Raw genomic sequence first — 15,991 nt, forward strand, 5'->3', positions numbered from 1 at the left:
GATGGCCTTAGAGGCCTCTTCCAGCTCTACTATTCAATGCTTCTATGATCCTATGGGGAAATCTCATTGCGTGAGTAGATTTCTGCGCACATGACCCTTGGAACCCAGTACTAGAATTTGAGGTCATCCACTGGCTTACTGGATACGAAGGTCTTTTCCTTGATTTCTCTCTTTGCAAATTATCAGGGATTGGTTCTGACGGGAGATTGTGAGCAGCTGATGCATTTCTTTTTCACTACTAGTGGAAACTAGAGTATCTCCCAGGATTAGAAGAGCTGCCATATTCAAAAAACGGCAGGATCTCCGGGTTCACTTGTATCTGCAGTGCATAAGACAAGAGATTAGCTAGGGAGAGAGCATGCAAACCTGAACCCCACTCTGTATCTCTCCCCAGAGAAAACTCATGGGGTGGAGAAAGGGAAGAGCTTCTGAGGAGTCCCATAGTAACATCTTTTCCCTCCTCAGTCCACTCCTGTTCCAATCAGGTTAATTGTAAAAATGTTGTGACAGTTCTTATTGTTCTGTACCTGTAGGATGCTATAGAAAATTGCCAGCTGCTAAGAACATCCACTGTATTTTCCAAATGTCATCACCTGGTTGATACAGAGCAATTCATTAGCCTCTGTGAAGAAGACATGTGCAGATGTGCCCAGGATAAGAACTGCCACTGCCCAGTTTTTCTAGAGTATGCCAGAAACTGCGCTCAGCAAGGTGTGATTCTGGAAGGATGGCCTGCCAGCAGTGCGTGCAGTAAGTTTCATCATGTAGTTTAGTTTGGGCACCTTAGACTGACACATATTGAACATCTAGTACTGAACTCAAAGCTGGACATGATTCTCTGCGTGCAAAGATGGAGCATTGCCCTATCGTTGCATCTCTGTGCTCACACCAGTTTTGGATAACTTGAAAATTCCATTTTGTACCCAGGGCTTTTTAATGTCTACATGCAGCCACTTGACGAGATCATCAGGCTCTTTGGGGTATGATGTCATTCGTTTTGGGCTTTCATATAATCCAGCTGCAGTGACTGAACTCTAGTTGGGGCTACTTTGGGATGTCATTGAAAATGGTTCCAAAGCTTCAGCTAGTGCAGTATGCCAAGTGGAAGCCTAGTAGTCCAATTACGGCTCAGGCTTCCTATTAGCTTCCTAGGGGTGCTTCAGGTAGCACCTTTCCCCATGTTTACTGCCCCAATTTTAAACTGTGTCCCATTTTTAAAGGATGATGGGATGGTATTTGTTTGGAGCTGCGATTCCTCTGTGGCATGCTCGGACAAAGACACTGTTGGCAACTTCTAGTGATGGACATATCAAACTAGTTTTGGTCCGTGTCAGTTTCATATCTTTTCACATTTGTCCTGTTCCTCCATTAATCTGCATTTAATTTTTAAAAAATCACGTGAAAATTTGTGAACATTTTATACTAGGCTGGGGGACATGTTGCCATCCTGATGTTCTTGTATTGCAACTCCCATCAGCTCTAGCTTGCTGATGATGGGAATTGCTGATGATGGGAATTGCAGTCCAATAATATCTGGAGGGCCACACATTCCTCATCCCTGTTTTATACATACTTTATGGCAAAATATACATTTGATATACATCTCTACCTATAAAGCTGAAAGTATGTATGTGGGTTTGTATGTCTGGAAACGTTTACCCAATTCCAGATGAGTTAGAAATTTGGAATTTGGCATGATGATAGGTCTGGCTGTACAATGTTCCAGAAAAATCTAAAAACACATATTTTTTTGGTTTTAAGTATTTTTTAAAAGAATTTAATAAAAAAAATAGGCTTATGCCTACTACACCTCTGGTGGCCATTGTGAGAAACCACATTGTATAATAATATAAGAATCTATTTCTCAAGGACTGAGTGAAGCTACATAGAGCTGCTTCTCTATCCTCCTTGCCAAAATAAAAATCTCCTATCATCTTAAAGATGAATAAGTCACAGAGATACTTGTTATTTATCAAATAAATCTGATAAACATTGTTTAGGAACCTGGGCAATACCAGGTATATCAGCTAGTTTTGTAATAAAATACACATTTTATATGCATGTTGGTACTTTTTATAAAGCTGGAAATAGAATCACAAAATGTAGAGAAGCAAAGAATCAGAAGCAGAGCTGTGTTCTGATCCACACATTCACTTGGGAAGTGCAAATCTGCCCAGTTTGATTCTAAGTAGGGACCAGACAAAATCCACAAGTGTCCCTAGTAAGTTTTATTTTGAAAAAGAAAATAGAGAAGATTTGAGCTTCGTACGATTGTACTCCTTCCATCTAATTAAGCTGATTTAAAGAGGTATTTGTGTCTGAAATTCATGTAACCTTTCCAGGGCCAAGATGTCAAATTGGCTTGGAGTATAAGGAGTGTACATCCCCTTGTGCCAAAACCTGCCAGAGCTTGAATATCAATGAAGTGTGTCAAGAAAAATGTGTTGATGGCTGCAGCTGCCCTGGTAATTTATCTACTGATTTGTGTATGCAAGGAAACTTTGGGGTCTAGCTTTTCCCATTTTATTTAAAGAAGGAAATCAGTGTCTGTTTTTATCTTTCTTCTCATTGCCTCCCATTTTCTCTGTCCCCCATTAAGGCAGTTTCTATACTGCCTGCATGTGAATTTTATCAAAGGGCTTCTATTTAAAATAAATAAATAAAGGTCTATGTGAGTTCCAACATTGGTCAGTGATCCATGAATGCCTTCCTTTTGCCTACAGATTCTAGGATACTTCTGAATTAGTTCTAAATGATTTCAGCTGTTAGGGAAAGAAAGGCAGCTATACTGTGAGGGGTTTCTTTCTTGAGCATGGAGAAACACGATTGTATACTCTTTTCAACTAGACAGGTACTCTGTCCTATATTAGCTCACTGACTACAGGAGAGGAGGCTTCTTCATCAGGGCAAATATAAGTTGAACTCCCCAAAGAAATAAAAGGAAAAATCATCCTATTAGGAAGCAAAATGCACAATTCAAAACAGCAGATTCCCCTACTTCCTTTGTGTGGGCAAGAGAGGCTGGTTCCTCTAATAGGCTCAGTTGGCTTAAAAAGGCAGGCCTGGCCTAGGAACGGTCTTCTTCACACGTTTTCCCCTGTGGTTTGGGTGCGTTGTGAGGTCTTTTGTGGCATGTGGTGTCGTGGATATTGCGCTCCCAACCTGCCACCTCCCCTTTTTAGTTAAAGCCACTCCCCATACCTCCGCATTAAATCCTGGGTGTGCCTGTGACCTGGGATGCCCCTTCTCCCATTCACTCCTTTTTCTAGTGTTCTCATCTGCTATGGAATTCCAGTGCATCACAGAGTCATGTGGGGCAGATTGTTCACTGTCAGCCTGGCCATGGCTAGACCTACCAGGTCTAGCGTGACAGAGGGGGGAGGATCTCATGATATGGGGGACAGAGGCGTGACAGAGGGGGGAGGATCTCACGAGATCTCCCCCTTTGTCTACATGCAGGGCCGGTGCCAGGCTTTTTTGCGCCCTAGGCAAGGTGAGCTGCTTTCACCACCCCCACCACCGTATCCCCCCCACCCCAGGTAGGCGGAGACAGGTTACCTGTCCCTCGCCTGAAGTCCTCCTGGCTTGGCGGGACGCTGCGGTGGGGTGGGCGGGCAGCTCTAATTCCGTCCGTCCGTTCGCCGCCCCCCCCCCCCAGCATCCCGGCTTGTCTTTGGCTGGGAGCCCCCAGCCGAAACCAAGCCGGGAAGCTGGGGGAGGGCAGTCAGATGGCTCCACGTTCTGATGTCCGGCGTGCGCCAGAAGTCAGAACGTGGAGCCGTTCCTTCCCCTCCCCCAGTGTCCCGGCTTGGGTTTGGCTGGGAGCCCCCAGCTGAAGCCAAGCTGGGAAGCTGGGGGAGGGCGGTTAGACGGCTCCATGTGCTGACGTCCGGCGTGCGCCGGACGTCAGAACGTGGAGCCGCCCGTCCCCGCCCCCAGCGTCCCGGGTTGGCTTCGGCTGCTGGGCGGGTGCCCAGCTGAAGCCAAGCCAGGGATGCTGGGGAGCAGGGTGGAAGGCTGGGGTGGGGGACTTCTGGGGGCGCTTACCTTGGCGCTCTAGGCAGCTGCCTAACTGGCCTCTATGGAAGCGCCGGCCCTGTCTACATGCAGCATGTGATGTCCCAGGAGGAAGAGGACGTCACACCCACCATTTTGTTTTTTGTTTTTAAAGGAGAAGGAGCGCATGAGTGCTCTAACGCAAAAGTAAGTATTTTTTTTAAAAAAAATTCCCCGCTCTCCCGCTGAAGTCCAAAATAATTGGAGAACACCACGTTGGGGAAGGCTGTCTTAAAGCAAAAAAAATATTACTTATGTTTCTATTACTTATGTTTCTATATATATATACACACACATATACACATATTTCTTGGTCTCTCCAGAGGGCAAGCTACTAGATGGTGAACTCTGTGTCGACAGCTCTGACTGCTCCTGTATAAATTCTGGCAAGCGCTACCCGCCTGGCTCTTCTGTCTACCGGGACTGCAACTCATGGTAAATATGTAGGAGTGATGAAATTGCTGGATAATCCACAATGGGAATATTTCCACAGGTGATTTAGGAGGGCAGGGGGCATAGAATCATAGAACAGTAGAGTTGGAAGGGGCCTATAAGGCCATTGAGTCCAATCATTGAGTCCAATCATAGAACAGTAGAGTTGGAAGGGGCCTATAAGGCCATTGAGTCCAACCCCCTGCTCAGTGCAGGAATCCCTTCCCCTGTAATTCAGACCTGATGTGACTATTCCTTAGGTACAAGTATATTTCTTGCTAACTCTCTGTTTTTACACAGTGAGGACCAACCTATACATGCAAAAGAGTGAAGTGCTAACATTTATCTTGTACTGTGCTACTTCAAGTGAATGTTTCAGTAACAGCTACTGTTAGCTGCAAGGAAGAAGAGTGTCCCTATAGTTTCCTTTGTGTGGTTAATAGCAGTGAGTGGTGGTGGTATTTGTATTGGGAAATCCGCATGGCAGAAAGGGCTAAATCTACGTCCCCTGTGCCATGGCCCCAGTCCAAATCAGCACAATAATGTTGGAATCCATTCACAAATCTGCCTTATTATTATCTGCTCGCACCAACAGTATTTTATTTATTTATTTATTTATTAATTACATTTCTATACCGCCCAATAGCCGGAGCTTAGTAGTGTAAATAATAGGAAATATTAAATTTGTCTCTGTATCTAATTAATAAAAATTGTATTTCCCAGTATTTGCAGGCATGGTATCTGGATCTGCAGCAATGAACCATGCCCAGGTATGTTGATTCCAGAACACGGGGTGACCAGGGCGTGAATCAGCGTCATATTTCAGTCATACTTTTTAAGCTTCCCACTTCGTGAAGAACATTCTACTCCCCTCCCCATACAAATGTATTTATTCATTACATTTCTAAACCATCCATTAGCCAAAGATCTCTGGGCAGTTTACAAGACAAATCCTAAAACCATAACATATTATTACATAATAAAACATAATATAAGTTTAAAACAGAATAAAACCAAAGTAGTAACCAAGGTAAAAGCCAGCAGCAGTGCAAAGATCTAAAAATGCACTAATACAATTTTTAAAATTAAAGGGTTAAAAAACTTGGGCAAATAAAAAGGTCTTCAACTGGCGCCCAAAAAACCACAATGTAGGTGACAGGTAAGCCTCTCAAAAGCTGCCCCTATGACCCCACACAATGCACTCATGTGTTTTCTCTTAACATTACTAGATAAATTTTCTGTCCTATGGCATTCAAGGCAGCTTAACTATCGCCACTCTTTCCAACTCTTCTGGTCACATTTTTTAGATTCACACTTTAATCGTGTTTTACCATCGTATGTTTTCCTTCACTGTCTTCCTCTTTTGTACCCTTCCCCAGTGCAGCACTCATGAAGACGCTGCCGTGTTCCTCCTTGGGGGCTTCCCTCCTGGACGCTGTTCACTGGGTTTTCTCCCATGATTGGGTGGGGGAAGGCATGATAAAGAGCAGAGTGGGGTTGGGGAGGCCAGGAGCAGGAGCAGGAGCAGGGGACAGGCTGTGTGTCAAGGCTCTGGACTTCTGCTTTCTGTGTGGAAGAGGAGCAGAGGGCAGAATGCGCATGTTGGAAGCTGATAAGGGAAGCCTACAGAGGGAGGTTGGCCAGGGCGGGAGGAGTGTTGGCCTTTGAGTACTCCCTGTTCTGAGAAAGCAGCACAAGGGGACCTGGGCGGCATCCTGGGTGGTGGTAGCGGCCCAGCACTGGCCCAGGCAGGACTTGCTCTGCAGGGGGTGTCGGGGGAGGGGCACATGGAGGGGGGCAAGCTGGTATGGGGTAAGTGCTGAGAAGGCCATGCGGAAGCTTCGCGTGGCTCACACCACCCGGGGGCCCCACCCGGGGCTTAAATACACCTTTCTGAGCAGCTGCAGTGGAGGTGGGGTGTGTGTGTGATAATGTTGTTGTTCCTTATAACTGTTGCTAATGGGGACATAATGAAAAGACAGGATACCCTGGAGAAGATGTTGATGCTAGGGAAAGTGGAAGGCAAAAGGAAGAGGGGCTGACCAAGGGCAAGATGGATGGATGGTATTCTGGAGGTGACAGACTCGACCTTCGAGGAGCTGGGGGTGGTGACGGCTGACAGAAGGCTCTGGCGTGGGCTGGTCCATGAAGTCACGAAGAGTCGGAAGCGACTGAACGAATAAACAACAACAATGGGGACATATCCAGACTGAACTGTCCTTTATCCCATGTTTTAAGTAATTGGTATCATTTTGGGGTTCACAAGAGTATCTCAAGGGAGATATTGATACAATCCATTCACTTTGTCTCTTGCCAACTATATAATGCTGCTGTTTCATAATACATGAATAAATTTGGAATTGCCAGTCCTCCTCTATCTGTTGAAGCTTGCCATGGTATTGGCTTCAATCCAATATCACTTATTTTGCCAAGCATGATCTTTTGCCAGCTTTTCACCTCATGATAATCAATTTCTTGGTATCAGCCATTAATTTAACTCCCAAGTATCTCACTGCTTTTTTACTTATAAGCAAACCACATTGAAATTCTATATGTATTTTATCTGGTAGGGTAACATTTATTGTATTAAATTCAGATTTTTGCATATTTAACATATATCCTGAGATCCTTTTTTGTGTTCAATCTGAAACAAATATTCCAAAGATAGTTTGGGTGATTCCATAGGATATCATTATATCATCTGCATATAACGTTATCTTAACCTCTGCTATCTTTAATTTGAGTCCATAAATACAAGGTTATTTGTGTATTGCAGCAGTGAGAAATTCAATTACTAATGCAAGTAATAATGAATATGGACAAACCTGCTTTGTGTCCCCTTTAAGAATCCTATTTTTTTGGCTAGCTGCCTATTTACTAATAAGTTTGCTCAGGATGTGGATTAATCTGTCTTAAACCAATTTGCAAAATTAGGTAATATATTGAAAGCAACATAACTTCAAACAAAAATACTTATTCAGCTCTGTCAAATGCTTTTGTGGCATCTAAAACAATAATAAAGTAGGTGCTTTACTAATCTGGGTATTGTTAATGATGTCCATCATTTGTTCTAATATTCATATTTAACTGCCTTCCAGCTTGAATGAAACCAGCTTGTTCTGAATTCATATAACTACCGATGACATTATTAAATCTGTTTGCTAAAATGTTAGGCATTATATGTCTGCCTTCATAGGAACCATCCCCATACAGAAACTATTGCATGTCTGCCAGACAAACCCGGGGTTTGTGGGGCTTGTTCTAGAGCACATATCTGGATCCTGAAGAGAATAGCCAGGCGTTTTGGATCTCACCATTAAACTCTGTGAACAGAGATTGTGACCTAGAACATACCCAGTACTCTCTTATGTTTGCAGATGGCAAGGGAGGTTGGTAGTGGTGGGCAAACTGCCTTTCAGGAAAGCTAGTCCACCATGACAGAGCCTCTCATTAAGAACTACCTTAATTTAGTATTTGAAGAACCCCAGGGGTCCCCCAAGCACACTTTGAAAATTGCTCCATATTTAAAGGTAGGGGCACTGAAGTGAATTAAGCTTGCATAGTGACATGACCTCTTTAATGCTACTTTCAGTATCTGAGGTCTGTCATCTCAGACATAAGTATACCATTGGTACACCCATTTTAGAAAGTTATCTGAGATTCCTACCCTAAACACCTTTATAAATTCAGTTCCACATATTTCAGTGGTATTCATTTCCAAGGAAGTATGCTTTGAATTGCAGCCAGAGAGAAGTAACCTTTGAGACAAGCAACTCTGCGTGGATTGTCCAACCACGAGGAGTCAGTAATCTGTGTAGGACTTCTTCCTGCCTTTTTTTGTTTTGACTTAATAAAAGCAAGAGAGGCTGCTTTAGTCTAAAGTCATTTTGTTTGGTTTTGTTTGAAATCAGCTTTTTGTCTTCTTCTTTTCCAGGTGAATGCTCGGTCACTGGCCAGTCCCATTTCAAAAGCTTTGACAACAAACATTTCACCTTCACTGGCATCTGCCATTACTTGTTTGCTCGAGATTGTGAGATGAACTCATTTTCTGTATTCATAGAGACTGTCCAAGTAAGGGCATCTTCCTTGCAAGAAAATATTTTCTTTCTTTCTTTCTTTCTTTCTTGTGCGTGAATACTCTCTCCCTGCAAAACGCCACCATTTTGATGAAGTGCCTAGCTGTGGGCACTATATTGCAATATATTGAAAGGTTGAAACCACACTACTGCAAAGTAGTGCTAAGTGGGAAAGGAACCTTGTGTCCAAAAGTGCCCTACTGCAATTGGGGGAAAGAAGGAATGGGGGCGAAAAGGCAGTGCCCCTGCCCTTGACCAGGTCACTCCCAGGTCATAGCCGTGTAACAGAAACAACCCTAGGCACGGCCAGGATTTAATGTGGGGGAATGGGGGCACATTGCAGCAAAACCGCACTGCAGCTGCGTTTAAGGGGGAAACACTAACATGCACATTTTCCAGAGGGAAGCTGCATGGTTCCTGTGGATTGGCAACAGTGTCATCTGTCACAAACGCCCCCAATGTGCTCTCAATCTGCATTAAATCCACTGTGTAGATGGGGCCCTAGATGCACAGTAGATGTTTGCATAGAGCTCTAGCTATGGGGGCGGTATATAAATGTAATAAATAAATAAATAAATAAATAAATTCTGTAAGGAAGAGGCAGACACTGGTCTCGGGTTAAAGCCTGATCACAGTTTTCTTTTCTTTTCTGATTATAAGCTGGTTGAGGAAGAGGGAGGTGGAGGGCTTGACCTCACGGGTGCTACTACTCTAGCTCATCTGAGGGCTACCTGTACCACATCTTGCCCTTGCACTTTTAGCTTATGCCTGAGTTTCCTCTCCAAGCTGAGGTTTCAGCAGATTCAGAATAGTTCTTCCTCAACAGTTGCTCAAAATAAGTTGGGTGGTGCCTATCTAACCCTTAATGACTCTGTTTCTGTTTTTTTTATATCTTCCTTGCTTATTGGCCTCAATTCCTCCATCCTTCATTCCATGCCCACCAAAGTTGTGATCATTATATGCATCATAGCTTGTTTGAACATCCTTAAAGTAATACACCAGGGAAGGTAAAAACACACACATGCCAACTCCTTAGCCCATCTGGTTAGCATGAAAAAAAGATAATTCTCAACCCCAAACAGGATGATCAGCCAGTGCCCGGAGCATCCCTCTCTATCCAGGGATACCTGCAGTTTGCCTGGCTGGACTGAGGTTGGACAATATAGAGCAAGGCCTTGACCAAAGTTTCATCTTGCGTGATGCGATTTTCTGTGTCACTTAAGACTTCTTATCCAGCTCTCACAATGGCCATGATTCCTGGCCATCACAGGATTTCTGCATTCCTTGGGCTGCAGCCAGGTCCAGTGCGCCTTATTGCAGCCTCCCCACTATGCCAGTAGTGTAGCCAGGGTGGGGTGGCTTGTGAGGAGGAAGGGAAAAATCAGTGGTGCCCCCGGAGTGCTCTTCCAGTGCTTTTATTTCAGGCGGCTCGCAATCTTGGCTTATTTAGAAACCATTAAAAACAGTTCCTGGTTTAAATGTAATGGGAATCTGTGGTTAAGTATAGCTTTCTGGTTTATTTCACCACTGATGGGAAAGTAGGAATGAAGCAGCAGGAAAGGAGTTGAGTGCAGGTGCCCATCATTTGTTGTTATAAACCAGGATTTGATCATCTGAATGTGGCCAGCACTGAGGCTATATCTGTATTCGCAGCAGCTCAGCTGCTATATATCAATGTCTCTCGCAGAGGGCTGGGTGAGATACTTTTGCGAAGAAGAGTTGCTCCGTATGGAAGAGTTTTTTTTATTACAAGTTCATATTCACATCTGCAAATGAGCTGTGTGGCATTTTTGTGCATTTGATAACCACTTTTTTTTACTTTCGGATAAATGCCAACACATGTACTTCTGCTCATGGAAACACTGGACATACCTATACAACACATTTACTTGAGCTTTATTATACCACAAGAAGTGTCATGGCGCTCCACCCCACCTCCCTCACCAAGTCCTGGGAACTGTAGCTTGGTAATGGCACTGACAATTTCTTTGTTATACACCTCTAGCTCCTCAGTATAGCAGTTTTGTTGGGAGAGGGTATGTGGTGTAAATATGTCCACATCTGGTCATGCAAAATGGCGTTGTTATTATAGCTTTTGCTTGCTGTGCTGTTGTTTGGTCACATGGGTACACAAATTAGCAGTAACAACATTGTCTGTGTAGAGATAATATCTGAACCAGTGTTAAAACAAATTGTCATGTCTCAGCAAATTGTCACGTCTCAGTGAAACCACAACTAAGTTGAAAGAACAACTCTCATTTAACATCTTGATTTCTTTTTAGTGTGGTGATGATCCTGATGCAGTGTGTACCCATTCAGTCTCTGTTCAGCTCCAGGATGAGAACAGCATTGTTAAACTGAAACATGGCGGTGGCATCTCTTTGAATGGACAGGACATACAGATTCCTTTCATGCAAGGTGTGTCATGTAACTACAAGTACTTCAGATTAGGGAAAATTTTTATTTTTCGGGATTTCTAAGGAAGAAGGTCCATAGCTCAGTGGTAGAGCACATATTTTGCATATCGAAGCCCCCAGATTCAATTACTGGCATCGCCAAAGTATCGCAAGAAACTCCATGGTGGGAAAGACCTTTTTCTGAAGCCCTGAGAAGCTCTTGCCAGTAAAAAAGGATGTAACAGTAGATACGATGTCAAACGAAAGACAGCATATTTACAGTTGGAATATAGGGCTAGACTCTGTAGAAGGCACCTTATATGCGCTAAAGATTGGCTTTGGCTTAGAGTTAATGTAACATGTAGTTCAGCCCTCAGTCACATGCCAAGTAGCTCAACTTTGCTTTTATAGAACACTGAAAGTTCCTTCTGTAAGCTGCCCCTACAGGCAAGAGTGGGTAGAGGCTTGAAATGCTGCTTCCCCCTTGCCATAACTGTGTTCCCAGGAAGCAGGGAGCCATATCAAGATCACTCTGGGATGAACAGCTTCTTGTTAGATGGAAGAAGGTGGCAGCCTGCTGGATTTCTTCCATTGTTATCTTGTGGGTTATTTTCCCCAGCAGGTTGTAGGGGATGAGCAGGAAACCTTAGTTATGAGAGATAAAAAGGGTAAAAGCAACAGACCTAGTCAGCTGACAGTTCCTTTCCTCTAACAAGGAGCCGCTCAGATGAGTGTGAGTTTGATGCAGTTCCCTCTTTTCCTGGAGCAAAGGGACAGGAAATGGGGAAACCAGTGCTTCAGCACTCACTATACAGGCAGAGGAGAGCTGCATCGTATGTGAGTCACATTGTCCCTCAGATAACAGTCTGTATTTTGGTTCCAGTAAACGTTTTAGGATTCTCCAGATTATATTTGCATTGTCTGTTTCCCATCCCCATTCATGAGTAAGTACCCTATTGGTTTTTCCAGGCACTCTCCGTATCCAACACACTGTGATGTCTGCAATTCGCCTCAGCTATAGAGAGAATATGCAGATTGACTGGGATGGGCATGGTACTCTTGTGATGAAGGTATTATTATTATTATTATTATTATTATTATTATTATTATTTCTTCTTCTTCTTCTTCTTCTTCTTCTTCTTCTTCTTCTTCTTCTTCTTCTTCTTCTTCTTCTTCTTCTTCTTCTTCTTGTTGTCCTCATCCTCGCCCTTGCCCTATCCATAACTTACATAGATAGTTTTTCTAAGAAAATATCATTATGTCATGCTGAAAATTCTAGATTTTCTTTTCTGCATACCCTCAGTGTTAAACACAGGCCCTTTTCTTTTCTAGAAATCAAAATGTTTTCGTTGAGGGACTACTTAGGGCTTACTTAACTTTCCATGTTTTGTCAGAAGCATATCATCATGAACTCTGGGACTTGAACCCAGTCTGAGTCTGGGACCTAGCTTGGGACTGCGTATTTATGTCCTGGACGTCTTTGGGTTCAAAAGTCTGGGATGGCCAAATGATTCTTTGTTTGGCCTATGCCCCAGTCTCCGCCCCACACCCAGGAACACCCTCTTTTCCCATATCCACACTCTATTACCTGGTGCAGATAGAACCATGCCAGCTATGAGGGAGAGGAGCAGGGTAGGACCATTTCTGGGCTCTGAGGTCAGAGTCCTGCTTCTGATCTCATAGCCCATAAACAACAGTGGATCGCTCCCTTAATTAGTCTCTTAGCCTCTACAGTGTAAAGTCTTTACCACAGGTGGAGATCCCATTTTTTGGCCCTTATGAGAAACATTCCATGGGTCACATGCCAGCAGTAGACAGGGCCAGAGCCACCCTGCACATTCTCTTTCTCACACATCCATTCTCTCATACATGTACAAACAATTTTCTTTCTTCCCTTCTACTTTTTCTGTTCTCCTGTCCCTTCTATCTTATTCATTCTCTGTCTACCCTTCTTTGCCATTCTCTCTCTCTCTCTCTCTCTCTCTCTCTCTGAATGTCATCAGACAAGTGTTTTATTGCTTGTTGCTGTCCACCCACAGTTTCTTGTAGGTCTTTTTGACGGCGATGCTCTTCTTTCCGCAACAAATAAGACCCCGGTAAATCTGATTTTTATTTTAAAAGCAAAATGTGCCACCATTTCCTGCTGTATGCAGGGAAAGCAGCGCGATAAAAACGCCCACTGAATGGGCCACGTGGTCATTGTTTACTTCTTTCTTCCCCATGTGAAGAAAGAGGAAGTATCAGGGGACAGAAGCAGGGGTAAGAGCAACAGTAAGGAAACATGATCCCTCTCATCTGATGACACTCTCTGTGTGCCCTTCTCTCTCTCCCTCTCTCTCTCTCTCTCTCTCTCTCTCTCTCCTTTCCATTTTGAATTGCAACTTCCTTCAAATTGCCCCCTATCTGAAAGCACCCACTATTTTCATGCAACATGCTGATACATTGTTTGGAGTGTTACTGGATGTGCTCCAACTTGTTGTTTTCTGCTACTGAGAAAAATGATTGCTTCCACATCCTTTGTATGTTTATTTGGAAGTATGTCCCATTGAATTGAAGCAGATGTACCTGCTCACAGGTGGTAGTAGTTCCTGAACTGATCACCTGGACACTGTAATACCCGCCCCGGTAACCTCCTGTTTAGACTATTGTAATATGTTCTATGTAGGGCTGCCATTGAAGATGCAGCTTGTGCAAAATGCCGTCATTTGGGTGTTGATGTGTGCCACTGTGTGAGACCAGCCTGTAAAGCAGGGGTGGGCAACACAGGGCTCTCATGCCCCTTGTTGTGCCCTCTGGTACTCCCTCTGAGGCTCTGTGTTTAGCAGGGGGGATCCGTGTTTTTAGCACTACAGAGTGCTAAAATGGTCCAATTTAGCCCGAGAACAAACTAAATGGGTCTCTTTTGCTGTTCCATATTGACTTGTCCCCAGGCAAACACACACACACACACACACACACACACACACACACACACACACACTGCAAGTTGCTTACCTCTGCTTTAAAGAGTTGCATTGGCTTCCTATTTGTTACAGGGTGCAATTCAAGGTGCTGGTTTTGACATATCAAGCTGTAAATGGCTTAGGATCTGGATACCTAAAGGAGCGTCTCTTCCTTTATCATCCTGCCTGGCAATTGAGATCCACTGGGGCATCCCTTTTGGTTAAACCATCACCTGCCAAGGTCCAGACTTCCAGAACTCGTAATAAGGCTTTCTCAGTGGTCCTCCAACTTTTATTGGAGCAGCAGCATTGGGACCACGAGGGTATTTAAACCTTCCCTTCTTAAGCCATTTCTTTGATCTAAATCTCCCCTCCCAACTATTACTTAACCCAGTGGGGAAAACACACACACACACACACACACACACACACACACACCACACCACACCACACCACACCACACAGAGTTTCCAATAGTGGTTGGCTAGATGTTTCTGAGAAGCTCACAAGCAGTAGGCATGAAGGCAGCTAACATCCCTTGTTGTTTCTCTTCAGCATCTCATATTTAGAGGTATATTGCCTCTGAACATGGAGGTTCCCTTTAGCTATCATATCTAAGACTCATTAATTGTCTTTTTCTCTTATGGGTCTGTTGATTCCTTTTGGAAATCCATCTAAATTACAACATTGTGTGGTTGTGACTATGGGTACTTAGGGTGCAATCCTGCGCATGACTATGGAAGGAAGTTTAAAGGCCTTCTTTTCAATACAGTTCAGATTAAATTACACAAAACCCATGTATTTTAAGAGAATTTATTGAGATTACTTTTTAAAAATAACTTCCCCTAATAATAGTGATGGTAGTCAATACTCCTTAAACCTAAGCAGGGGAGTTCCTGCCTTTGACATGCATAGACCTATACCTCATTTAATCATTATAACAATACTTGTTCTGTGTGTAAAACCAGTTGTTGCCTAAAAATGCAAGTGCCCCAGAGGGATAATGTGGTCTGAAACCCTCTAAATTGCACCTCTGTGGGAGGTAGATTGTGGTCTACTTTTGAACTAAATTTCCTTTGGACACCCCAGTGGCTTTGCTGCTTGCTGGGATTTTTTGTGTAATGAACACTAGACTAGGTAGACCTTGGCTTAATCCAAGAAAGGCATATTCTGTGTTGTTATACAAGGATAATTTAATACTCAGGATCACTTGACACAGATTAGTTGTACTTTAACCATTAAGACACACTGAGTATGCATTCCTTCTTTGTAATTTAAGACACATCAGTGAGCCAGGGAGATTCTGGTTTTTTTTTAAAAAAAAATATTGAAGTCATGATTGCCTTTTCCCTTCATTTCTTATTTTCCTGATGTATTCAGGCTCCAGACCATGTCATCTCAGACAGTGTCTTACAGTTTTCTACTTCAATCCTTTTATCATAGCAATAAAACTATAGTACATTTCCAATTCCTGTTTTAAATCTTTTCCATTGTCTTTTTAAATTGTTCTGTTCCTTTCCATCTGCTCATAAACATCAACTTATTGTTGCTTTTGGAGCACTCAAAAATAATTTATGTCACACAGAGAGACTGAGCTAATTTGCCAAACATTTTAGACAATTGGGGGAAGTGATTCACTCCCAGTGATTTGGGCAGACACTTCTGATAAATACTGCGTGGTCTTAAGGTTTTCCTGCTACATTCCTGGTGAATGGTATCTTTTCCCTACTCTGTGGCCTTTTAAATGTTTGTGACGTGAATTCACAATTTGATCATCACCCACCATTTTCAAAAAATACATTTGGAACTAAATGGGAAATATTAGAAGAGGGATATTATAAAGTTGGGCACTTTTTGAAAATCCCCATAGAACTACCAAAGTACTTAACTTTGAGTGGATTACATAATTGTTTAGAACCTTATATACGTACTTCTTTCCCAGACTCAAAGTCCGTTGACAGCTGTAATATAATACTAAAATATTAAGACTTCCATAGAAATCAGTAAGATTTGAAAGTGCTTAACTTTGACTGGATTGTACTCTGGCAGCACAATCCTGTACTACTCAGAAGTAAGTTCTGCTGGTTTC

General features: G+C 43.1%; 1 protein-coding gene across 2 annotated transcripts in view; it reads left to right on the top strand.

Annotated features, from left to right (window-relative positions):
- VWF (von Willebrand factor) overlaps positions 1-15,991 on the top strand; it is a 250,378-nt gene that overhangs the window by 36,408 nt on the left and 197,979 nt on the right. For both annotated transcript variants that reach the window (XM_063134384.1, XM_063134386.1), the window contains exons 7-13: positions 534-750; positions 2,343-2,465; positions 4,380-4,491; positions 5,212-5,258; positions 8,423-8,559; positions 10,847-10,982; positions 11,930-12,030. In XM_063134384.1, coding sequence (XP_062990454.1) covers positions 534-750; positions 2,343-2,465; positions 4,380-4,491; positions 5,212-5,258; positions 8,423-8,559; positions 10,847-10,982; positions 11,930-12,030 — 873 coding nt within the window. The remainder of the gene's footprint in view (positions 1-533; positions 751-2,342; positions 2,466-4,379; positions 4,492-5,211; positions 5,259-8,422; positions 8,560-10,846; positions 10,983-11,929; positions 12,031-15,991) is intronic.

Source organism: Elgaria multicarinata, chromosome 9, assembly GCF_023053635.1.
Source record: "Elgaria multicarinata webbii isolate HBS135686 ecotype San Diego chromosome 9, rElgMul1.1.pri, whole genome shotgun sequence".
Classification (NCBI taxonomy): Eukaryota; Metazoa; Chordata; class Lepidosauria; order Squamata; family Anguidae; genus Elgaria; species Elgaria multicarinata.